Source organism: Malaya genurostris, chromosome 2 (genome assembly GCF_030247185.1).
Source record: "Malaya genurostris strain Urasoe2022 chromosome 2, Malgen_1.1, whole genome shotgun sequence".
NCBI lineage: Eukaryota > Metazoa > Arthropoda > Insecta > Diptera > Culicidae > Malaya > Malaya genurostris.
This window is the reverse complement of record NC_080571.1, coordinates 12,884,567-12,911,093: the sequence shown is the minus strand read 5'-3', so window position 1 is coordinate 12,911,093 and position 26,527 is coordinate 12,884,567. Positions and strand designations below refer to the sequence as shown.

General features: G+C 36.5%; 1 protein-coding gene across 1 annotated transcript in view; it reads right to left on the bottom strand.

The window, feature by feature from the left end:
- Window positions 1–26,527, bottom strand: part of LOC131430499 (nephrin) — a 422,669-nt gene that overhangs the window by 154,431 nt on the left and 241,711 nt on the right. The window contains exon 3 of the mRNA XM_058595533.1: window positions 22,880–23,021. Within this exon, the coding sequence (XP_058451516.1) occupies window positions 22,880–23,021 (142 nt within the window). The remainder of the gene's footprint in view (window positions 1–22,879; window positions 23,022–26,527) is intronic.

The window sequence follows — 26,527 nt, the reverse complement described above, 5'->3', positions numbered from 1 at the left end:
TCGTGTGTGTAGCAGGATTTCGAAAACCATTTGATGAACATTTAGGAGTTTTGTTTGTTTGTGCAAAAAGTACATATTTTGTTTGTATTTCTTCGCGTTTCGCCTTCGGCTCTTCAGTTCTTATTATTTAAAGGTTTCATAAATAGTGCAAACTATGCGTCTGCTTAGCGGTTTAAATTGAACTGCTAGGTGCGAGATGGCAGTTGAATTTGAACTGCTTTAAGCAGTGATGAGCTGAAGGCGAAACGCGAAGAAATAGAAACCGATTTATGTTTCCGTTCCAGAATGCTCGGCAAGCGAAAGAAAGATCATAATCTGTTAAGGGGAAAGACATAATATGTGCGTAAAATCAAGTTTAATCATCATCATCGGATTTGATCAAGATAAAGCTATCATGTAGTGAAAAATGAAACAAATTAGTCGTTATAATGGTAATTCACGAAAAAGTAGAAACTTTGAACGAATTTTTTTGTTTAATTTTGCTAAAAACTGCTAGAGAAAAATTATTTGGTTTCAGTTTCTTTGCAATAACTAACACATTTCTATATGGATTTTCTCTCACAGATTTAGCTTCAAAATAAAAACTTGCAAAACTTTACTTAAAAGTCCAACGAAATTGAAACCGTTGCTCGAAGAAGCCAAAAACAATAAATAGGGTAACTCTGGTTGCACTGAACCAGAGTCGTAGTGAGCGATTGTGGCGCCCGAGGCGAACACAAAAATATTCGCCCCAACCAATCTATTAACCAACACCTGGAAGACGATCTGACATTATTTTTTTTCTGTAAGGTTATAAATATTTGTTACCCCTTCAGAAGCTCACTGAAAACCATTTTAAGATCATATTCCAGCCAAGTGAACAAGGTTTATAAAGCAAAATTAAAAATCAGCATATACCTGCGTTAAAACTATTTCGAAATGTTTAAAAATTCAAAATAGTTTCAAAACCAGCTTTACGATCAATATTTAAATTTATGCGAGTGAATTTCGTAGTAAGAACTTCTTTTGCGACTTTGAGCATTACTTTGAATAAAAAAAAATATATATATATGATTTCATTTTCCTCGTCAACGTATAGATAAACATAAGAATTATTACTAATCGCCGAAACTGAATTAAAGGTGGTTTTTGCAAAAGTCTGCATGATTTTTAAACAGCACTTTTTGATAATTCGCCGTAATTTTGATATAAAATATTTCGACATCAATGCAGAAAACAGTAATACGGAAATCTACGCACACGTACATTTATATTGAATTTGGAGTTTCAAAAATGGCAATCCCTGTCAAAGAGCAAATTTTTGGTGGAAGGGAAACCTTCGCATTAAGCAATTCTATCACAATAGACGTTTTTTTATTCATGCCAAACTTTGAAAATGCGCACTGTAGAGGACGCCCATATTAGTGGAAATTTTTATTCTATAAATTCTTATTGCTAAAACATGTTATAAGTGGTTGCTCTTTGAAAATTTGCTTTTTGCGATTCATAAACCATTCGGCACCCCAACCAAACATTCAGGGTCAATAAACAAAGGATTCATCCACTCCAGGAAGAACAATGAACCCTCTGACTATTTAACTCCTTACCGCATTGGGTGAGAAACAAAACAATATCCTTCAATTCAAGATCACCATACACAAATTGAACCTTGTATGGAGAACCAAAACCCGGGAACGTAGTGGTGGCAATGTGGATTCATATCAGCTGTTATGAAGTACCGTAATCGCATCTACCCAAATCACACGAATAATATTCAGCTCGCTCTGATCAGAATACTGCAATAATGCTTGGAGAAATGCAGTAGACATTTTCAGGGTTGTTACGATCGCGCGGATTTCGCGGATTTCGCGGTTTTCGCGGATTTAGCACGGTTTTTTCTGCTAAGATTTTGATGCTATGGCGCGGATTTCGCGCGAATTTCGAAAAACATCATTCCACATTTGTGAATTGTTTGTTCGAATAAAAAAAGTTCTTCGCAAATTTTTGAACCATGTGAGTTTTATGAAACCCTAAAAAATTAAAGATGGGCGAACGTTTCAGCAATTGGTCGAGCTGGTGAATTTGGTGGATTTTCACATTGATAAAACCAAAATTTACTAAAAGGCGGCTCTAGCAAATGTTTTCTTCAGTGTACACAATATTTTTTTTTCAGTGAATTGCGTTTTCCCATTCTACAAGTAACTTCTACATACACCGATTTTGCTGCTGCGTTCGACAAAATCAATCGTCACATAACGATATTCAAGTTAAGTAGACTGGGATTAAACGGGTCATTTCTAAATTCGCTTCGATCATATCTAACTGGTAATGAAATGATAGTGAAAATAGGAGCCTGTACAACCTCACAGTTTGCTGTTACCTCTGGAGTTCCTCAAGGAAGTCACCTTGGACCGTCTATAATTTTATTGTATCTCATCGATCTAAATTTTTCGATCAAGTGTATGAAACTATCGTTCGCCGATGACTTTCATGTTTCATATTTCAAAATGGTTTCAAATGCCACTAAATGCTCCGTCATCACTTCCAGTAGCAAAATGTCTGTATTAAAGTTCGACTATAATATTCCACAAACTGTTCTCGAACGCGCATCGTTTGTTAAGGTTCTGGGTGTACTTCTGGATTCCGAGTTAAATTTTAAAGAGCACATAGAGCTTACTATCTCCAAAGTCTCTAAGCTATTAGGATTGATTTTCTGCGTTGCTAAAACATTCTCTGATGTACATTGCTTGTAAGCTTTGTATTGTTCTTTAGTTCGCTCAACGTTCGAATATGCTAACCTTATTACCAAAACGATATCCAACGCGTTGAAGCCATTCAACACGAATTTGTCCGATTCGCTCTCCGACGTCTTCCATGGAGACAGCCTTTAAATTTACCGAGTCATCATAACCGCTGCAAACTGATTATTATTTGTCCGTCGCGATGTTTGTAAGGCTAGTTTTGTGGCAAACCTACTTCAGTCGCTAATCGATTGCTTCGAGCTATTGCAATTGTTAGACATTCGACGTCGTAATCTTCGATCCTATTTTTTTCTTCGGATTCCCTATGTTAGAACTAATTATGGATATAACGAGCCCATTACTAGCATGTGCCGCATATTTAACAAATGTTTCAATTCTTTTGACTTTTATTTATCACGTAATGTTATCAAGAAATCGTTCCTCATGTTATTGTCTCATTAGATTTAGTTACTACAGAAGCACTAAATTTAAAGAATTGTATAATTTGGATGATTGAAATCTGTTGATGCAAAAGATGAGGTGGTTTTATGCTTGCAAGTTTGACAGAAAGAAACTCCAGTGGGCTTTTTCTTGCTCCATTTATAAGAATAAAAGATGAGAAGGAAAAGAAAGACATTCAGAGTAAAATCATACATCAGGAGAAGGCGCTGTCTCAGAAAACAAAAACTATTCAGGAGGCGATAAATAATTGAAACTGAAATTAAAAAGAGTAAATCTTACCGAGAAGGAAAAGCTTGCCGAACAAGAAGATGTTGAAGCAAAAAAAAAATGTCTTCGGTGAAATCTATTTAACTTCTTTCAAATTCACAATTGTAAGCAATTTTATTTTTACTTTAACATTTTCCATACTTCAGAGAGTATCAATTAACTAAGTACATCTAAAAAGATGGAGAATAAAAATAAGACCGTTTTCATGGGATTTCTCGAAGTGACGTGTTGTATGCGGACTTATTTATTGTCTTTATATGACAAACTTATGGAGATTTTTAAATTATATTTGAAGTAAATTTTAAAGTTCTGCGGAAAGTATCACCTGCATAAAAATAGGTCTGTAACGCTTCGCTCGAACATCGAACGTTATAGTTTTCAACTTCGCGCGTTTTGATTTTGAAATTTTTTGTAGCAACCCTGCATTTTGACATTTTCAGATTCAAGTCTGGTAAAAATGCCTTTGTCTGAGCGCAAGTTTGAAAGCTTCGCCATCAGCCCATTCATTTTCAGTTATACCATAATGGCTGGGTACCCATAAGATGTAAACAGTATTTGAAATGTAGAGGTCTTCGATTTGAGGTCGACATGCGATCACTAGATTCGACAGTGAATCGTTCGAACTTTGTGCCTTGAAAGCTGCGTGACGGTCGAAACAAAAATAAATTCGCATACCATAGATTCTGTGCTGAAGTATCGATTGCACCCCACAGCGAATCGCGTAGATTTCTGTACTCTCATTTCACGACAGTAGACACCAGCAGCAACTCGACCATCCAACAGGGAACAGTCATGAAAGATAATTATTACGGTCTTCGCGGTTCTATATTCATCGGATTCATGTAACAGTACAATACTAATCTTATGGCGTTTTTCATTGATTCATTTGCTCTGATTTTGCACTTTCGAGCAGGAATGACAGTAACACACCATCAAAAAATTGCACTTCTGCTCGAAAGTGCAAAACCAGAGCAATCCACGCCACCAGGAGTTTTCAATGAAAAACGGCATTAAACTTAATATAAATCAGTTTTTGCGGAAAAATTTGAACTTATTTTTTTGATGAACTAATCGTGCAACAAATTTTTTTCAATTCCATCACCATGCTTTTCTTCAGGTGTAAGATCACCCCAAGTAAGATGACTTGAAACCAGGCTGTACTCTGACAGGAACATGTTTACAAAAAAAAACGTGACTATGCTCCGGATTCCATCATAACTTTTTAAGGAGACTCAAGATTTTGGAACACTTTTAGAAGAGACATATTCAAGGTCAATGGCAAACAATCTGTGCTAAAGCTCATGGGCTGCATATCAGAAGACGAAATACGATGAGTTAAACGACCGCGTTCATCGATTCATTCAAAACTTAACTTCAATTTAGGATAGAGACGGAATGAATTCATGAATTAATCGCAAACCGTCGATACCCATAGCCCGAATAATCAATGAAATCGAACGATAAGTCCATTGAATGTATAGAAAATGTGGCTACACACTCACACCCACACATCCCAAGCCACAATGTTTAGTCAAACATGTGACGTCAAACATCCTCGGTCACATATTCCGATTCTTGCGGTGAACTGCAGTTTAATTAAGTTCATATTAAATGGCAATGACTCTCGTTCCGGACGGAAGTTTATCGTCATCCGCCGGTTTTGCGGCCCCGCTCGGAGAAGTTCGGATCGAAGTTCAAACAAATGCCGATTGGATTGGAAAATTGTCGGATGCGGGTCTCGCACAAGACAAGACGGGGCGGGGACGAGCAAAAGTGTAAACTTTATACAAACAAACATATGGAGTGCTTGTATGGTTGAGCATGTACAAACAAATAAATAAACATGGCAAAACTCATCACTCATCGGGATCAGAGATGAATCGAGAAGTGACTGAGCGGAGCCGTCGCTCGATTCGTGCGGTGGCGGCGACGGCGACGACCGGAGGCTGGTTCGGATTGAGATGGTCGTCGTCTTCGTTTCGCCCACTATTGCTGCTGCTGCTACTTCACCCGATCGTTGAGGTCGGGTCGGACTGCTGATAGGTGTTAGACAGCAAGCCGAGATTACATGTGTGCAAGATGACCCAGATTACGATTGTTTTACGATTGTTTCTCTGCAGCTACACAGCGACCGGAGATGATGCCACCGCAACATAGGAAAAAAGGGGCACCGGTTGACGGACAAGTGAAACGTGTATGTTTAAAGAGAAGATTTGGAAGCACAAACAAACAATCAATTTTGAGCCTCAAAGGTGACGGCAAAGAGCATTTGAAGTGTTTCGTTTTTGTGTTTCTTTTTGTTTGGGTGTGATGACTCAATTCGACCGAAGTGCTATACATTTTCGGGCGATAATATTCCTTTGTTCTCGGCAATTTGAAGAATATATTTCATGTCGCGATGTTATGGTAACGAGCTGTAATGTAGAATTTATCTAACGGTATGACACTGGTTTAGAATGTTGAAAGGCATCGCATAGTCTCGTTCAAGCTTCCAATAGTTTTTCTGGTAGAGCAGCAACTGACATTGACGCTCATCTCAACTCAGTAGAGTGCATGTCAATTTATTCAATGCTATTTGTTACAATTTGATGAGCAGTTCAAAGGTTTCAAATATGCGTAGGAACTACGCATACTTTTTTAAGATTTTTTCCTAGCCTATTGATTCGAATTTGGAAAAGACGCTTTGTTACTAACACTTTGGTGAAAAAAGGGTATTTACAAAATAGTTTTAACTTTACGTCAACTTAGCGATTCATGTTGAACCGTTAGATGGCGTTAGCAGTTCAACATATACTGTTATTCAATAATATAATATATTAACATATACTGTTAACACATTGATGATTCGAGGACGAAACATAAAAATTGAAAATAGTTATTTATTTGCTGAATTTTGATTAAAAGAACTAGTAGTTAAACAGTTACTGGGAAAATGTGGGTTTTTTTATGAAATGTCCATGAAACTATTCTTCGGAATAATAATATTAATTTTTAAGACCTTATTTCCAGGAGCATATTATCATACGTTTTCGGATTACATCTTTTATTTCCAGAGTCAACATATTATCAACTGCATTTTAGCAATGCAACGGAAAAAGTTTAATTTTACAAATAAAAATCCGAATACTCTTCAAACTTCCGATAGAATAATTACAATAAATATTAAACTTACTGAACCATCCGTTAATGTTTCTACCGTTTATAGAAGTTTGTTGTAGTTTTTGATAGTTTTCAAATATTTTATGATCTGCTATTGAAAATTCGGTAAAAAAATGTCCGGACCCTGTAAAAGTTTGGGATCGAACAAAGTGTTTTATTTACTGTGTTATGGATAGTAAATATGCATCCGCGTAGAAAAACAGCAAAACCAAAGAATTTTTCTTGTCAAATGCTCTAAAAACTTCACGAAATACCTAGATCTAGTGTTATCTCGACATAGTTTTGTTCGAAAAATAAATCGACTTTGGGACTTCGAAAAATTTTGAGATTTCCAAAACTGAACATTTTTTGTGATGACAAATGTCGAGATCTGGCGAAATCCTCAAAAATATTTTTTTTTTGAAAAATATTGAAAACTTTTTAAGTGTCAGAGAGATTTAAAAAAAAAAAAGGGATATCACCAGATCTCAATCTTTCGTGCATTTTCGAAACAAAACAAAAAACCGCACAATTTTGAAAAATCGGGTAACATCGGAGTTTTCCATAAACAAAACACTTAACTTCGGAAATACACGTAAAAAAGCCGCGGAAAAACCGCTTAAAACGACCTCAGTGTATTAACTCTTTTCGGAGATGGCTTAGCCGATTTTTTACAAATTTTCTATAACTGAGCTCATAGATAATATTCTAGAAGTAACGGACTGCAAAAGATATGTGAGTGCTTAATTTTTCAAGTTTAGAAAAACCTGCGACACTATGATTCATGAAATACTGCTTCGTAAATTGGACAAGTATGGGATTAGAAGGATTAAAAACGGTTATGTGCCCTAAGCACAAATATAGGCTAACCCCTAAATGAATCGGGCAGTATAAGCCGAAAACAACGTTTTCATTCGGCATATTAGCAGTTCAATTTGAGCTGTTCTGCACTGACGAGTCTAAGACGAAACGTAAAGAAAAGTAAAAACGATTATGTGCCCTAAAGACTGTCCCAGAGAGTATGAATGCAACCAAAAACCGCTGCCATTTCGCAATGGCTCAGAATCTGTCAATTTTTATGGCTGCGACCTGTTGTTTACACTCTTCTCTAACCACTTGTGCAGTTGTTTATTCGTTTTCATTAGTTTGTTTCGAAGGGCAAGTGTTAAACCAGTCCGAGACATCGATTGAAGTCGTAAAATTTTGTAAGAAAGATATGGTCTGGCAAGCAATTTATAGCTGCGGTAAGATTTCAAAACCCTTTATCACCACTGCATCAATGAACTGTAAAATCACAAAAACGACTTCTACCCATGATTCGAAGCCACAAGGATCCTGTTGTCTTCTGACCAGATCTTGCTTCTTGCCACTACTCGAAATCAACGGTAGAATGGTATACTACCAAAAATGTCACTTTCGCCACAAAAGACATAAATCCACCAAATTGCCCACAACTTCGACCAATTGAGGGATTTTGGGCATTAACGAAGGTACATCTTAGGGAACATGTGTCGGCAGCCGAAAACATTTAACAGCTCGAAGAAAATTGGAAAAAAGTGTCAAAACTTGTCGCCAAGAAGTCTGAGAATTTAATGAGGAACGTTCGCAATAAGGTGCGCCAGCTTGTCTACAGTGGCTTAGTAGCAAATGTTGAGAATAATATTCTGTTGTTGTAGTCTAATATTATCAGTATATCGAATAAAATTTGAATATCTAACACTTGTGAATTATTTACAGCGAAATCACAGTGCGTCCATACTTTCTGGGACAGTCTTTAAGCACAAACATAGGCGAACTGCTAAATGATTAGTAGGATTGTTAATAACATAATTCGAAGCTATTTGGATATCAGATCCCAATATGATGGAGAAACAAGCCCTTCAAAATTAGTAAGCATTGGCGTACCACAGGGAAGTAATATCGGGCCCTTGCTGTTCTCGTCATTTATTAACGATATATGCTGGATTAATCTATCTGGTATTCCATGTTTTTTTGCGGATGATACGGCCTTTTTTATCCGAATGCCAATACAAATTCTATTATAACAAACATGAATGACGACTTGCTGATTTTTCAAGAACATTTCTCTTAAAACAACCAACAAAAAAACCAAATATGTTCCGATCACCAAGGAAAGTTCTTCCCACTTTACAGGGTGTTCCATCTTTTATGTCGGTATGTAAACATTGAATAACTTTGAGAAAAAAAACAACCGATTTCCATAAGTGCTGTATTTTTATACAGTGTAAACTAACCGTGCTCTGCTCTACACGGTAGCTCAATTAGATGAGCAGTCCCAGTATACGTTCATGTATAAATACATTGCAATCACTTTGGACGCCGTCACAAACATTGATTCTTGGAACGAACTTCGATTTGTCAGCCATGGCAGGACCGATTTTCAAATATTTGGTTTCTAATGAAAAATCCTATGGTTCCATGAATCGCAATTGCATTTGACCAGGATTCAACCGAATTACTAGGTGATGGATGTGAAAAATTTCAATCCGCCATTGAAAGGGATAATGTACAAAACCTTTAAAGACTGTCCCAGAAAGTATGGACGCACTTTGATTTCGCTGTAAATAATTCACAAGTGTTAGATATTCAAATTTTATTTGATATACTGATAATATTAGACTACAACAACAGAATATTATTCTCAACATTTGCTATTTAGCCATTGTAGGCACCTGGTGCACCTTCTTGCGAACGTTCTTCATTTTTTCCAATCATTTTCGAACTGTTGAAAGGTTTCGGCTGCCGAGACATGTTTCCTAAGATGTGCTTTCGTTAATGCCCAAAATTCCTCAATTGGTCAAAGTAGTGGGCAATTTGGTGGATTCATGTATTTTGGGACGAAAGTGAAATTTTTGGTAGTATACCATTCTACCATTGATTTTGAGTAGTGGCAAGAAGCAAGATCTGACCAAAAGACAACAGGATCCTTGTGGCTTCGAATCATAGGTAGAAGTCGTTTTTTGTAAACATTCTTTGATGTATATTTCACTGTTCATTGAAGCAGTGGCGATGAAAGACATTGAAATCTTACCGCAGCTGCAAATTTCTTGCCAGATCATAGCTTTCTTACCAAATTTTTCGACTTCAATCGATTTCTCGGACTGGTTGAACACTTGCTTTTCTCGCACCGTAGAATATTGTGGTCCCGGCAAGGATTTGTAATCGAGTTTCACGTAGGTTTCGTCGTCCATGATTTTGCAGTTCAAATTTCCAGCAAGAATCGTATTGTACAACTTTCGAACCCTCGGCCTGATCGATGCTTCTTGTTTCGGACTACGTTTTGGTTGTTTCTGCTTCTTATAGGTTCGAAGATTCAAACTTTTTTTTAGCACGAAGAACATTTGACTTCGAAGTGCCCAGTTTTTTGGCCACATCCCGAACTGAACTGAACCTCCTTCTTTTGCTCGAACGCCTTCAGTATACGTTTATCCAACTGAGGGTTAGTAGGACCTTTTTTTTACCCGTTTTCGGTTTATCCTCAAAGGTGTTATCCTCACCGAACTTCCTGATTGCATTTCGCACGGCTTTTTCACTTACTCCTTCCATGTTTGCTATCTTTCTCAGTGACAGTCCGCCTTCTGTGCACCATTTGTTCATAATTTTTCGACGTTGTTCTGCTGAAAGTCCACGCATTTCGAAACAAAGTAATGAAAACGAATAAACAACTGCACAAGTGGTTGAAGAAGAGTGTAAACAACAGGACGCAGCCAGAAATATTGACAGATTCTGAACCATTGCGAAATGGCAGCAGTTTTTGGTTGCGTCCATACTTTCTGAGACAGTCTTTAAATTTTCTAAATCGTACATATTCCAATTTATAAGCCTTTTTATTCAAAGCTCAGCACTTCAAACATTCCAAGTGAGGTGAATTAGGCTACGTTACCCACTTGATCACTGGCACTCGTATGTTTGCGGAAATTGACATTTTACAAAAAAAAACATCGTCTGGATGTCATTCTTCAGACTCTAAACATTAGCACATGTGTTATTTTCGTAGGAAATGTAATGAAGAAGTAAACCTTTGAATAATTTTTGTTTATAAAAAAAAAGAATTAAAAGAAAGATTCCATGGCTGCTAGTATTATGACTTGACTGCTTTTTATTGTGCTACAACAGTTGATCTGAGATGTTTGATGGATTCACAATAGTTGTTAGTCAGCTTTAAATATTTTACAGTGGTGCAACTTATATTTGAAGCACACTATGCGAACCCTTAGCTCTTTATAATAGTTATTCTCTTAACGTAGGAAATTTTCAACCTTCATTACGGTTGAAAATGAGCCTGAGTGAATGCCAAACATATTGATTACATTGCGATGGAGGAAAAGCTAAACTTACGATGGTAGGTCATTAGCATTCGTAATTTTTCTTTGATCAAATTTAAATAAATGTCAATCAAGCGAGCGGACTAATTGGAACCGTTATCATCCAGCGAAACACAATTCACAGATTATTCGAGTCTCCGTAGGAAGCACGCAGTTCCGCATCTCCTGGCACCAGCCGATAAGGTCACGCACATTTGTTCGACAATCGACAATTTAGCTACCGTCGTTCGGGGTGATGTTTCTTCCCCCCTCCCCAGGGTCTGATGCTTTGATGTAGACAACCGATAGGTCAAACAAACAAACAACGTTCCGAGTCCGTCCGTTATCGCCCACGTCGTCATCTTCTGACTCGCTGACTCGAACTGTCGCCCGCTCAACGCCGATCTGGGCTCCGGCAGTGACAGTCCTCCGATATTGTTATTCAAATCGGACAGATTAAATCTGCATACCTATCTGTCCTCCTTCGACACACACACAGTGACGAGCTGACTGACAACCACCAGACAGACGCGAGCAGCACCAGGAGACGATTTGTTATCCTTCCGGTGGCGTATTTTTATTCGATCTTCGAAGAATGCGATTCGTTTATTTGCGCGGAGCTGAAAGGAAACTTATCGTCACAGCCGAAGCCCAATCGCTATGTGTGCGATTTCGACAACCGGGAGAAGGTGTTCTGGTTTGGAAATGGAGCCAGGCCAGGCTTTCGAGGCTGCTGCCTTGTTTATGGCAACAAGATGATCTGCGTCTTTTCAGTGCAGTATTTTGCTAAGCTATCGGATTCAGCCAAACCATTCAGAATCCGTTGAACGTACTACGACAGATGATTGTTTATTTATTCAAACTGTGCAGAATTTGGGTGATGTTTTTCCGGAGTGAATGTTGTTGAAAGGAGAATTGAATTGATTCGTTTTGTACGCTTGGCACAGAAGCGATATACATTCCAATAATTTAGGCAGCATTCGGTCATAAAAGTTAGGCGAAGTCATTTGATCATTTACGGGAACTGCTAAATGAAGCTGAACGAGGGTTTTATCTCTGGCGTCTGGAAACAATTTATCATTTTGAGAAGACAAAGATTCGATAACTGCAAATAGTTGCTTATTGATCCTTCCTATCAAATCATCAATTAATTTAATACTATTTGCTCTTTGTCGTTAAATAACTAGAGATCCATTAGAGTATTTGAAACTTTGTTGATATTGCCCATCGCTAGCTACTTCTTCATACATGGAGAAGTGCTCATCAGTCAGGCCAAGCTGCATCGACCGGAACAAATAGTAATCGAAAAGAACTCTTTCCATGCACTACGGTGGATGGGTTAGGGCTTTCTATTTAAGCGATTCTAAGTGGGCGAGCAGTGTCATGTTGCAAAATTACTTTGTTATGTTCACTGGGTTGCAATACATCACACCCAGCTAGTTCCACCATTTACAAAGCAAAACTTTCAGGCCATGAATAGTCTAAACGGCGTCGATGTTGATGCGCTGCCCTACATTTTGGATTAATGTAATGGACCCACTTTTCATTGTCAGTAACAATTTGATACGAAAAAAAACCTTCTTTTTGGTACCACCGAAGCAGTTGTAGGCACGTGAATAAACGGAATACGACCCCCCTTGGCTTCAATTCATACGGCACCCAATTGCCTATCTTTGCTTTTAAACGATGGCTAATAGCTGGTTGAGTGATTTCGAGTGATTTTGCGAAACCTTCTTGCTTCTGCGATGGTTCTTGATCGAGCAATTCCTTCAATTCTTCATCTTCAAACTTTGATGACGTTCTGGCTCGTTTTTTCGTTTTCCAAATCAAAATTGCCACTTCTAAACCGTGCGAACTACCTCCGCTTGGACACGTTTGCGTTGCAAGGTCACCGCACGGTTCCACCAAAATGCAATGACTTTCTGGCGGCTGTTTTCTTCATATTGAAATAACTTTTCTCGCCACAAACCTCGAAATTCTCATTGTGATAAAAGAATTGTTTTAGTACGCTTCAGCTGAATAACACAGGCAAAGCAAAATCTTTGCATTGTATTACTTTTGTGGAATTTGGCCTTTCTGTTCCAACAGACTTCACAACCGATTCATAGCGTACAGAATCCTTGCATGGCTAGTACTACGATCCTACTAAAACTAAGAATTCTTCCAGGTCGGGGCTCCACTCGACGCTAAATAGCACTGATCCTAAAACTGTATGACCAGAGCTTAAAATTGTCACGCATTCTCTTTGAAAAGAATCCAATCCGACAGCCTCATTTTCGTCGTTTTCACTGTCTCATTCGTAAATGAAAAAATGAGAGAGTATAATTGCCAACGTCACTCTTTCCTCTATGACAAGACGTATGCAGGGAGAATCAGCAGAATTCAATGAGAGTGAGAGTGACATTAATTTCGCGTCATTTTCGTATGTTCCGGGCCAATAAAAATGACTTTTATTAGCTCTAAGTAGTATCTTTAAAATGAGTGTTAGATTGAAGAAATTGGTCAAGCCACATGGTCAAGCCGTATGGTATATAACCTATTTACTGAGTCACTGAATAACTAAATTTTAAATTTAGTCTTGTATTGTCCTGTCCTGCCCCGTTTTTCCTCTCTTTTTTTCTCTTCCTTTTTCGATTTTAATTTGGCTTTTTTAATATTGTTTATTCTTTTTGCCTTTCTCATATAGAGAGGTTTTGCAATCACTGTGAAAACCGACGTTTGAACCAAGGCCCGGAGGGCCGAGTGTCATATACCATTCGGCTCAGTTCGTCGAGTACGCAAAATGTCTGTGTGTGTGTGTATGTAACGTTTTTTTGCACTAACTTTTCTCTGAGATGGCTGAAGAGGTCCTGTGGTCCCATACGGAATTCTCAAATTTCATCCGAATCCGACTTCCGGATCCGGAAATATAGGGTAAAGTGTGTTAAAAATTTTTTTTCATCACTGAAAAGGGCGAAAAACCGGGAAAAATTTTCTAAATCGACCTCAATTCTTCTCCAATTGATAGTTTTTATCAGTAGGCGGTCAAACAAACTGATTTCGGTTATTCTTTTAAGAATCGAAGAAAATTATTTTGAAGAATACTACAGTATTATATATGTTAGTATGATTTATATAAGAAAAGCATCATTACACCACTAGGTGGAATAAAACAGGTTTTTCTATGAATTTTTTCTACAGGTTTCAACTTTTTGTCTGCTTTTCTATTTTATTTTCTGTTTTCTCTAATTTGTCTTCTATTTTCAGTTTGTTTTCTATTTTTTTCTTAATTTTTTTTTTTTTTTTAGTTGTTTCCTTTGGATCCTAATTCTTCGTTTTATTCTTCCTATTGTTTTCCTCATTTTTTCTCATTTTTTATATTTTAAATTCGTTTTTCTGTTATGCTTTCTCTTCGTTTTGGTATTCTATTTTATCTCTCTTTTATTTTTTCTCTATTTTCCCATTTGCCTTTTGTTGTCTTGTTTTCTTCTTTTTGTTTTGTTTTTCTCTATTCTTTTCTTTGTTCTTTTTCCTTCTGTCTTCTTTTTGCTCAGCTCCTTTTTCTCACTTTTCCTTAAGTTTCTTTTCATTCTTCCACTCTGTTTTTCATTGTTCTCTCGTTTTTTACATTCTTTTTCTCGTTTTTGCGTCATATGCAGAACATTTTCTGACTTGACGTAAGATTTTTTTGTATGCCCCATTTTCTTTTATTTTCTATTGTTTTCTTCCGTTTCTTTTGTTTTCTCTTTTGTTTCGCTCTAATATTCTCTTCTTTTTCATCTCTTATTTTCTTTTCTTTCTCCATTTTCCTTTTCCGGTCTACTATTTTTTTCTTTTTTTCTCTGATACATCTCCATTTTATTCTTCTTATTGGTTTCGTTTTTTAAATATTCTTTTATTTTCGTTACGTTTTCTGCTAGTATTTCTCTTCGTATTTTCTCTTTCTATTTTTCTTATTTTTCCCAACTTCCTCTTTTTTCCTTTTATTTTTGCCTTTCTCATATAGAAAGGTTATGCAATCACTGTGAAAACCGACTTTTGAACCGTCCATTTTCCTTTTCCGGTCTACTATTTTTTTCTTTTTTTCTCTGATACATCTCCATTTTATTCTTCTTATTGGTTTCGTTTTTTAAATATTCTTTTATTTTCGTTACGTTTTCTGCTAGTATTTCTCTTCGTATTTTCTCTTTCTATTTTTCTTATTTTTCCCAACTTCCTCTTTTTTCCTTTTATTTTTGCCTTTCTCATATAGAAAGGTTATGCAATCACTGTGAAAACCGACTTTTGAACCGAGGCCCGGAGGGCCGAGTGTCATATACAATTCGACTCAGTTCGTCGAGTACGCAAAATGTCTGTGTGTGTGTGTGTGTGTGTATGTGCGTATGTGTGTATGTAACGTTTTTTGCACTAACTTTTCTCGGAGATGGCTGAACCGATTTTCACAAACTTAGATTCAAATGAAAGGTCTTGTGGTCCCATACAAATTTCTGCATATTATTCGGATCCGACTTCCTGTTCCGGAGTTATGGGGTAAAATGCGCGAAAAAATGAAAGTATGTGCTCTAACTTTTCTCATAGATGGCGCGACCGATTTTCACAAACTTAGGTTCAAATGAAAGGTCCTGTGGTTCCACACCTGATTCCTGAATTTCATCAGGATCCGGCTTTCGGATCCGGAAATATAGGATAAAGTGTGTTAAAAATTTTATACCATCACTGAAAAGAGCGAAAAACCGTAAAAAGTTTTCTAAATCGACCTCAAATCTTCTCCAATTGATAGTTTTTATCAGTAGATGGTCAAACAAATCTATTTCGGTTATTCTTTTAAGAATCGAAGAAAAATAATTTTGAAGAATACCACAGTATTATATAGGATAGTATGATTGATATGAGAAAGACATCATTACACCACTAGGTGGATTAAAACAGGTTTTTCTTTATCTTTTGTCTTCTATTTTTCTCTTTCATTTTTCCTCTTTCTTTTGATAGTTTTTTATCTTTTCTTATTTATCTTTCCTCTCTTCTAAATTGTCACATTTATTTCTCGTTTCTCTTTTCATTTCTCTCTCCTTTGTTCGCTTTTTTAGCTCTTCTTTACTTTCTTAGTTCCCCTTTCCTATTTTTCTTATTTTTCTAATTTTCTCTTATTATCTTTGTGTCACTGTTTCCTCTGTTCTCTTCATTTTCCCCTTTTTTTCTTCCATTCAATTTTTGTTTCTTCCTTTTATTTTTTCTTTCTTATCTATTCTCAGTTATTTTCTTAAATTTTTCTTCTTGTTCTCCTCTTTTTTCTGCTTTTTCTTTGCGTTTTTTCCCTATTTTGTTTTATTTGTTCTTGTGCTTTTCACTTACCTTTTCTCTTCTTTTTTCTCTTATATTTTTCTTCCTTTTTTCTAAGTTCCCACCTCTTTTTTCTCTTTATTTCTCTGTTTATTTTCATTTCTCTTTTCTCTGCTTTTTATATTTTTTTGTTTTCTTTTTACTCCAAAGTCCTATGTAAATTTTTGGTACATTCTTAGCTATCCAAAAGGCACGGACCAAAGGTCTAATGCTACATTTTGATAGCATTGGAATTTTATTTGCAGTTTTGGCAAAATATATGGTGTTTCCGAAAATTCTGGAAGTTAGAAAAAATGACTAAGTTCAAGCTTTTAGTGTCGCTCAAATTTGTTTAAACTGAATTTTTCGGAAAAATGATGTGGAGAGATCCTTCTAACGGGTTGCATCCGATATTTGTGAGACTTATCCCGATCAGATGGAAATAACAGAATTAAAACAAGTGGAGTAATTTATTTCAGAAATATGTTGTAATATTTTTGGCTGGTAAGCTGTTGAAATAACAAAAATCATAACAAAAAAGGCAGTCGGTGTTGAACAGTCGTTCGCACCGCACGCGTATAGCTCTTGGCTCCTGGAATTTTTTTCTGGCTACCTAGAGTTTCATTGATTCAAGGCTTCAGTCTTTTTCAAGACTACCTGAATCACTAACTAAGTGACTAAGTGATACAAAGAGTGATATTAGAGTGACTAAGTGATACAAAGAGTGATATTAGAGTGACTAAGAAATTAATCAGCCTTTTTTAAGGCTAGCTAGGAGTCTAATCGAAGACTAATTTAGCCTAGTTAATTTAATTTAAAATTTCATTTATTTCAAAAATGCCTGCGTCCAACCGGAAAGGCAACAAACCTAAGGCTAAAAATAATTCAATACGGAATAAATCACAATCCGTTATTCAACATTTTTCTAATAACATTCACGATCTTATAGAATCTGAATGTAAAAATAAAAGACAACGGACGGATTTCCCTTCCGTTGATTCTATGCCGTCTAACAATATTTACGAGATTCTTCCTGAATCCGATTGTAGCGACATAGAAGAAAATTCTTCAAAAATTCCCAAAATGGACGCTTGTCGTTCTGGGAAGAAACATCAATCTATGCCACCAGTGACGGTGATGATTTCCGACTTCAAAGCATTCCGTACTGAGCTTTCTACTTTTCTCCCGGAAGTAAAAGTCTCATTTCAAATCGGACGAAGAGGAGAATGTCGAGTCTTGGTGGATGGATTGGAAGATTACGAACGTCTTATTCGATATTTGTCCGAGAAACTTCATAAATTTTATTCATATGATATAAAATCAGACAGACCCTTCAAGGCTGTCTTGAAAGGATTATCAAATGATCAAAGTATTGATGAAATTAAAAATGAACTAAAAGAATTGCTTGGTTTTGCCCCTTCCCAAGTAATACTTATGAAAAAAAGAGCGAATGGTACTTCTAAACCACGCTCTGGAATTTCCCATGAACTTTACCTAATACACTTCAATCGAAGTGATGTAAACAATTTGAAAACTTTAGAAAAAGTACGTTTCATTTCCCACATTAAAATTCATTGGGAACATTATAAACGGCATAATCGTATTGCAAACTTAACGCAATGTCGTCGTTGCCAAGGCTTCGGCCATGGAACCAAAAATTGTCATATGGATATACGGTGTTTGAATTGTGGTAAATCGCATTCGAAAGACGATTGTCCAACGAATGAAACCACTGATAAATTTTCATGTTCAAATTGCAATGGAAATCATAAATCCAATTATTTGAAATGTCCTGTCAGGGAAAAAATTTTAAACGCTCGTTCGCTTCGACAACAAGTCAAATCAACGACCTTAAATTTACAGAACATACCTGAAAATCAGAAAACCGTTACAAATGCCACGCCTAATTCGGCACTGATTTCTTCGAAACAAAAAACAGGTACGCCTGTCAATTCGTCTTCTAACGAAAACAATTTATTGACAGGTAGATCGACCTCGTCATCATCTTCTTCTAATGTCAGTTATGCTGGTATATTAGGTAGAAATCTATCTCCTATTTCTTCTAATGTAAATAATCAAAACACAGGACCGCCTTGCAGTTCTTCTTCTAACGAAAACAATTTATTAATAGGTAGACCGGCCAAACCATCTTCTTCTAATGGCAGTCTACCTACAAATATTCCTTCAATGCCATTCGCTTCTTTAAATGAAGTCGATTTAGGCGATATAACTGAAAATAAAATGATCTACCTACAAGATCAACTTTTTCAAATGATCATCCAAATGAATTCAACTTCATCACTTTTTGAAGCATTTCAAATCGGATGGAAATTTGCAAATAATATTATAATGAATTTAAAATTTAACAGTGATGTTAAATAATTATTTGAATATTTTAAATTGGAATGCTCGATCTTTGAAATCGAGTGAAGATGAATTTTATAATTTTCTCAAAGTTCACAAAATTCATATTGCCATTGTGACAGAAACTTTTCTTAAACCAAATGTAAAATTGAAAAGTAATCCACATTATGTGGTTCATCGATTTGACAGGTTTACTGGAATGGGTGGTGGAGTTGCCATTTTTGTCCAACGGCAAATCAAACATCGAATTTTACCTTCTTTCAATACTAAAGTTATTGAAAGCTTGTGAATCGAAGTTGAAACCATTCATGGAATTTATTTCATCGCTGGAGCATATTTGCCATTCCAATGCACCGGCGAACAATTAAATTTCTTTAAAGGCGATTTGCAAAAACTTACAAGATATCGATCGAAATTTTTCGTAATAGGGGACTTAAATGCTAAGCATGTCCAGTGGAATTGTAGGCAAAATAACAGTAATGGTAAAATACTTCATAATCAACTCTCAGCTGGTTACTTCACAGTTCTTCATCCCAGTAATCCGACTTGTTTCTCTTCCGTGAAAAACCCGTCTACAATTGATCTGGTTCTAACAGATCAAAGTCACATTTGTAGTGAACCGATTACTCATGCTGACTTTGACTCAGATCATCTTCCAGTAACATTCAGACTTTCCAACGAAGCTATAATTAATCCAATTAGTTCTATTTTCAACTATCATAGAGCTAATTGGTTGGATTACAGATCTCACATTGAAAATCATGTGGATCATGAAACTATTTTAGAAAATTCTGCGGACATCGACACAGCAATTGATAATTTGAATCATTATATTATCGAAGCTAGAAATCTTTCAGTTCCCAAAGCTCAAACTAAATTAAATTCTCCTATCATCGATGACAATCTTCAACTGCTCATTCGGTTGAAGAATGTTCGTCGACGACAATATCAACGTTCTCGTGATCCTGCTATGAAAAACATAGTTAAGGATTTACAAAAAGAAATTAAACATAGATTTACTCTTTTGCGAAATGAAAATTTCGCTAAAGAAGTTGAACAAATTAAACCATATTCTAAACCTTTCTGGAAACTTTCTAAGGTTCTTAAGAAACCTCAGAAACCAATTCCTGCTCTCAAGGAAGGAAATCAAATACTTCTTACAAATGGTGAAAAAGCTCAAAAACTTGCTCAGCAGTTCGAGAGTGTTCACAATTTTAATTTAAACGTTGTGAGTCCTATTGAAAATGAAGTCTCACTGAAGTATGATCATATTTCAACCCAAGTGTTATCACACGATGACATTATTGAGACGAATTTTGATGAAATTAAATCAATTATTAGGAAACTCAAAAACATGAAGGCTCCTGGTAATGATGGAATTTTTAATATTCTTATTAAAAATCTTCCCGATGTTGCCTTGAGACTCCTGGTTAAAATTTTCAACAAGTGTTTTTCATTAGCTTACTTCCCAAAAAGATGGAAAAACGCTAAAATAATTCCTATCCTAAAACCGGATAAAAACCCAGCAGAAACATCAAGTTATCGCCCAATTAGCTTACTTTCTTCTATCAGTAAACTTTTTGAAAAAATTATCTTGTTGAGAATGATGACTCATATAAATGAGAATTCAATTTTTTTACCAGAGCAGTTTGGATTTCGTCATGAACATTCAACTACTCATCAGCTTGTCAGAGTAACGAACATGCTAAAATCAAATAAATCTTCTGGGTTATCCACTGGAGTTGCTCTTCTAGACATAGAAAAAGCATTCGACAGTGTTTGGCACAAAGGTTTAATAGCAAAAATGTCCGATTTCCAGTTTCCTATTTATTTGATCAAAATGATTCAAAATTATCTAACTGATCGTACTCTTCAGGTTAGCTATCAGAATTGTAAATCTGAATCTGAAAATCCGTACGAGCCGGTGTTCCGCAGGGTTCGAGCGTAGCTCCAATCTTGTATAATATTTTCACTTCTGATCTTCCAAATCTACCCGTTGGTTGTCAGAAATCGCTATTCTGTGACGACACAAGTCTGTTAGCCACAGGTAGAAATCTAAGAGTGATCTGCAGTCGCCTACAAAGAAGTTTAAATATTTTCAGTGATTATCTGTCAAAATGGAAAATTAAACCAAATGCAGCAAAAACGCAATTAATTATCTTTCCTCACAAGCCAAGAGCTTCTTTTCTTAAACCAAACAATAATCACATTCTTAAATTGAATGGCTTGGAATTGACATGGTCTGATCAAGCTAAATACTTAGGTTTAACGTATGACAAAAAACTCACTTTCAAGGATCACATTGAAGGAATCCAGGCAAAGTGTAATAAATATATTAAATGTTTATATCCTCTTATAAACAGAAATTCTAAGCTCTGTCTAAAAAACAAACTGTTAATTTATAAACAAATTTTCAGACCAGCCATGCTTTATGCGGTACCAATTTGGTCAAGTTGTTGTTCCACCAGGAAGAAAACGCTTCAAAGGATTCAGAATAAAATTCTGAAAATGATTTTGAAGCGTCCTCCCTGGTTTAGCACAAATGAGTTACACAGACTCACAAATATAGAACCATTAGATGTAATGTCACATAATATTATAAGCAAATTCCGACAAAAATCGATGCAAACTTCAATTGAATCGATTCGCTCTCTGTATTAGTTAGTAAGTTAGTATATAAGTTCCTTTTCCCCATTACACAATACAAGTAGGTTTAGAATTTTCCCTACACAAAAATCTCAGAATTGCGGAAGCAAATAATGTCTTCATGGTAATAACCAAATCATATATATATAACAGGGCTGAAAAGTCACCACTTGTGGCTGAACACCCAATTTAAATCTTATTAATTTAATTTTAACTCATATTCCAATGAATAGTTATTTAAAAAAAAAAAAAAAAAAAAATAACAAAAAAGGCTCTAGCGGGAACAAAATAGCAACAGATTTCGAAACGTTTGTATCACAATTATTATTGAATTTGATATAACTACAAAAGGCCGAAAGCAGAAATTTATAACAATAGTTGTAAAAAATTAGATAGCTAATTTAACACAGAAAAACTATATCACAGTCGACTTTTAGCATGGTTTCAATCCAAAATCGTGAATGATTTTATTTATGAAATGAATAATTTATTTAGTCATATGATTTCTTCTTTTAGTTTTTTGAAATTTTGATCATTATATTTCGATATAAAGCATCGGAAGAACTCATTTTTTCAATTAATGAACTTCATCATGAGTCTTGCAATTGGAAGTAAAACATCAGAACTGATTTTGTTATTATATTGATATCATAAGTTTCAACTTTCAACTGGTTTCATTTGTTAAATATCTCAAAATAACACAAATTGTTATACATATCAACTGTTGATATACTTGTGTTATGATTTCGTTATGCGCATCTGATCGGGATTTGTTTGCGTTTAATGTCAACCTTGGACATTAATTGTCAACAATTTTGGTTTCAGTATAGATTTTGTTAGTCATGATTTTGTTAGTAACTCTGGAACGAGAACTCGGATGCGGATTTCATTTTCAAAGCAAAAAAGATCTAAACATTGAATGTAGAATCTCAGCAATAATATATTTATGAAACTTTTTGAAAAACCGATCCGCTTCGCATTACTGCTGCCTCGGTCAGTCGCTGCTGCCAACTGCTGCTAGTCAGTCGTAGTATAGTCACTTACTGCGACACCACTTGGCATTCCGGTCGCGTAGCAGTCAACTCAAAAACTATCTCCACTTTACTTCAAGTTAATTTGCATTGCTCTTGAGACCTTTCTCGTCATTGAAATCCGCTTCTCGAATGCTGTATGCTCAAAAATGCGAAATGAATGATAACGAAAAATTGAAATCCAACCACGCGGGGATACAACTTTGAATTTCATCTTTCACCCGATGGATGATGGCTTTTTGAGTGAATCCGGAGATTATTCTTATGGTGTTTCAAAAGTTTTAATTAATCCATTTCGTGGAAAAGCAAAAGCACAGGATTTGTTCCCTTTGTCCGGACATCAGGTGCGAGGGAAACAGATCCGGAAGCGGTTATGTCAATGGGAAAAGTGTGCCTTCACTAGCACCTGGTGTTCAATGGCACGAACCTCTGTACGAAATGGATTAGATGAAAAATGGAAGATAAGTGGCCACTTCAGTGCGGGACAGTGAGAAAATGAGAAGACGAACGGGCAAACAAACTGTGATTTCCCTGGTTCCCTGGCCTGTCCTGTCCGTCTGTTGACTGACGAGACGAGACGGACTTGTCGTTAGCCGTTGTGCTGTTGGACGGATGTACTTGTACTTACGAGTAAATTGGCTTGCTGTTGCCTTCCTTGTACCAGATGACCAGGGTCACCTTGTCGGTCATCATCATCATCGTCGTCGGCAGCAGATCGCACGGCAGCGATACGTCCAGTCCGACCGCTGTTTGTACTTCAAATAGTGGACCTGAATGAGAGTGGGGAGGGAGAGAAAATTGAAAATGAGATTTATATAAAACGTATAAAGTTCGGTTCATAAAAAATATAAATAGGTTTTTCTTCGTCTCGATTTAAATAAATCATTGTCTTTTTAACTTTCCGATCAAAGTTCCGATCTACAAATAATTCACTTCCATTACCGAAAAATTATGTGGAAATTTACTTCATCTCCCCCCCGCATTAAAAAAGCAGCAAAATATCTCATCAATTTCCAACATCAAGGTGAAAACTTCATCCATTCGAGCAAGTTCAATAAATCCTAATCAATTTTGCGTTGGCTCAACCGTGAAAAGACACTGTTTTTCGACTTTCGAACGTAATACCAAAAACATTTGTGGAAGCAATCAATTTGCAGCGAGTTCGGGAATGGGCCGCCCTGCCGACGCCGGGCCGGGAAACGACGCCGAGCCGCGCTGATTAATGACACTCACGAAAAAGTTGGATTTCTGCCGGGATCCCATTCTTCCATCCCGGTCCCGGTAAAAATAGGTAGGCTAGGAAAATAAAAAAAAGCAAAACATTTTAATCATCTTAAGTTTTTCACGCAGCATCCCGCCCCGTGACGACATCCGACTGATCTGCAGCACGCGGCATTCGCGCAGGGTCGCACCTTTCATCACACTCGCTAGCAGCGGGGGCAAAAAAAACAAACGTGATGAGTTTCCATTTCCTGTGTGGCCTGACCCGGCCTGGTCTGATCTGGTCTGGCGCGCTTCGGGATTACGATGATAATGATGATGATGACGATGGCATCTTCGGATACTTCGGTATACTTTTTGCTTTTTTCCTCTCGTGTGCTGCCGCATCGCAAGCACCGTAAACTAAGGGTAACCCCCGCAGTGAAATTTCCGCCGCAGTAAATATGTGTGTGTGTGTGTTGCCATTCAGTCCTAGGCCGATTTTGTTTAGCTTTAGTATTCCTCCGGCGACTGTTAAGTGGCGAAAAATCGAAATACTCGACCGTTGGGGTGTTGAAATATGACTTAATTTTTCATGGCTTCTGCTACCGATGGCAGCAAACGGGGGGGGAGGCCATTTGTAGAAATTTTAACGCTCGAAAGGTGCTTCTTTGTGGGAGTTTACGTTAAATTTTCGACGAAAAAAAAAACGAAGTGATTAATGTAGTGAATAAAACTTTGTGCAATATTTCGTATTCATGTGGTGGAATGTTTGGGTTTATGTTCGGGGATTTCACCGAGAATATTAAGTGCGGCGAGTGGAAAGATATTCTCAAAGGTTGTTTTCATTTCCTTATGAAAATATCATTTTTCATTGACAACATTTAATTTCTATGAGCACATGAGTATGCTTTGATAATTTAATTGGACAAATGTGAGATCAAATAAACATAGACAGATGTGGCTGGAGTGGTCGATTTCAAAATGTAACGAGAACGGCAGTCGTTTTCCAACCTTATTATCAATGGGGTGACGAAAAACGGATTTGTTATGAGAAAACTAAGGTTGTGGACCATTTTGCGAATTATTTCAACTTTTAGCTGAAATTTGACAGTCGAGCAGTTATTTTGTCACTGTTGAAAATAATCCTGCTCGAAGTTTTTTTTTGCAGTTCGATAGTTGTTTTGCGATACTGAAAACAAAAATTCTAATTTCAGATCTTTAGGTTATTTTTCTTCGGTATAAAAAAAATGTTCCAATAAACAGATTCAATAGATTGTGAAAAGAATCAAGTTTTTCTCGAAGTTTTTCCTCCGTTCTCTATATTGCAAATAGTGTACCACTTCATATCATTTTATTTTCAGTGCAAAATAAACACAAACAACATTCAATCCGTCTACTCGGTACCAAATAACTACTCGAATATCATATTTTAATCAAAAGTTAAAATAATTCATGAGATAAATAACTGACTAACTGCAGAAATAATGGGGCCAAATATGAACCAAATCAACACCGAAACAGAATAATCATCCATCAGAGGGTAAAGTTTCAAAGTCAAGCCTGCATTCAAGGCAAAAGGGGTCTAAATATCAGACCTAGAACCAAGGATGGCTTATATCGTATCAAAGAACGCTCACTAGCAAGTCATCAAAGAAAGACGGATATCATCGCAGCAACAAAAAACCGGCATGGTTCATAGAATAGCATAGGTATAGAATAGACACCAGTGCGAGAGCGAATTTCTCTCGATGACCTGCCTCAGAATCAAAGGTTAGCTCGCTGCTACGGGTGATTCTCTCTGAAGCAACAAACGGTCGCTTATTCTCGTTTCGCGATCCGATTCTGTATGGGCAGTTGATAATTGCGATAGAATCATTTTACTTTTGCCGCTTATTCAAACTATGTGCATATAACCTTTGTATAAGTTGTGTCTAAGAAAATGTACGTGGATGCTCCACACAAGAGTTTTGAAATATTGCAACCTAGTATGAGAATTAACAAGTCGAATCATCGATTCGATTTTCTGCGATAATTGTCAACTTGCGATTCTCTCTTGGTAAATTCCACACAGCACCAATCATTATCAGGCTGTATTTTTTTAGGGGCCGTGAAAAACTCAGAGTATGACGTGGAGCGAAGAAATGTAGAAAAATTTTCTCACGGTTCATGCATTGAGAGACACGAGTTCTTGTAGCATCTTCTACCGGATTGAAAATGTTGTATACAATATTGATTAATATCGAGCAGCTTCTATCAAATTTTCGGCGATCACCAACACTGCCTAGAACGCTTTTGTAATTTTTCATCACCGCAACGGTCGGCCATATGTTACGATACCGGATTTCGCTTCATTTCAGCTGATGGAATAAAAAAAAATGACTCGATTCTGTCTTGGTTCGAAAAGAGGAACAATATTTTTGATTCCAAACTTCTACGTTGTCAGATAAACGGGAAAGGTTAAAGAATTGTTTACAATATAATAAAAAGACCGCTTTTCGAATTTTAAATCTTGTTCTAACCCACCAAACTGTAGTGAGAAAAAAATGAATACACTTCCTCACTACAGTTTATGTGAGAAATCGATACAAGTTCCATTTAAAATTTTTCGACTTGAAGTTCCGAGACTTCCGGAATCGTAAACTAGAGCCAAGCTAACAAGATTTGTTAGAGATTAGAGCTGTTTTTTCTGCATCTTTACTTTAACATATGGGGTGAAAAGTCCCGGGCCTAACACATAGATGGCGCTAGTTACATTGCAGTTAACAGTCAATAATAACCTTTGAATGACAGTATAAAACATCACGTCTGCTTAGTGGTTCAAATTGAACTGCCGAGTTTAGCACTGAGCAGTTCAATTTGAACTGCTCTGCACTGATGAGTCAAAGATGAAACGTAAAAATTATAACAACAATAAAACGTTGGTTTGCTGACTTCAAACGTGGTCGTAGAGACACCGCTGAAGAATGCAATGGACGTCCAAATGAGGCGGTAGCACCAGAAAACATAAAAAAAATCCACAAAATCGTTTTGCATGATCGAAAAGTGAAGTTACACGAGTTAGCTGACATTCGTA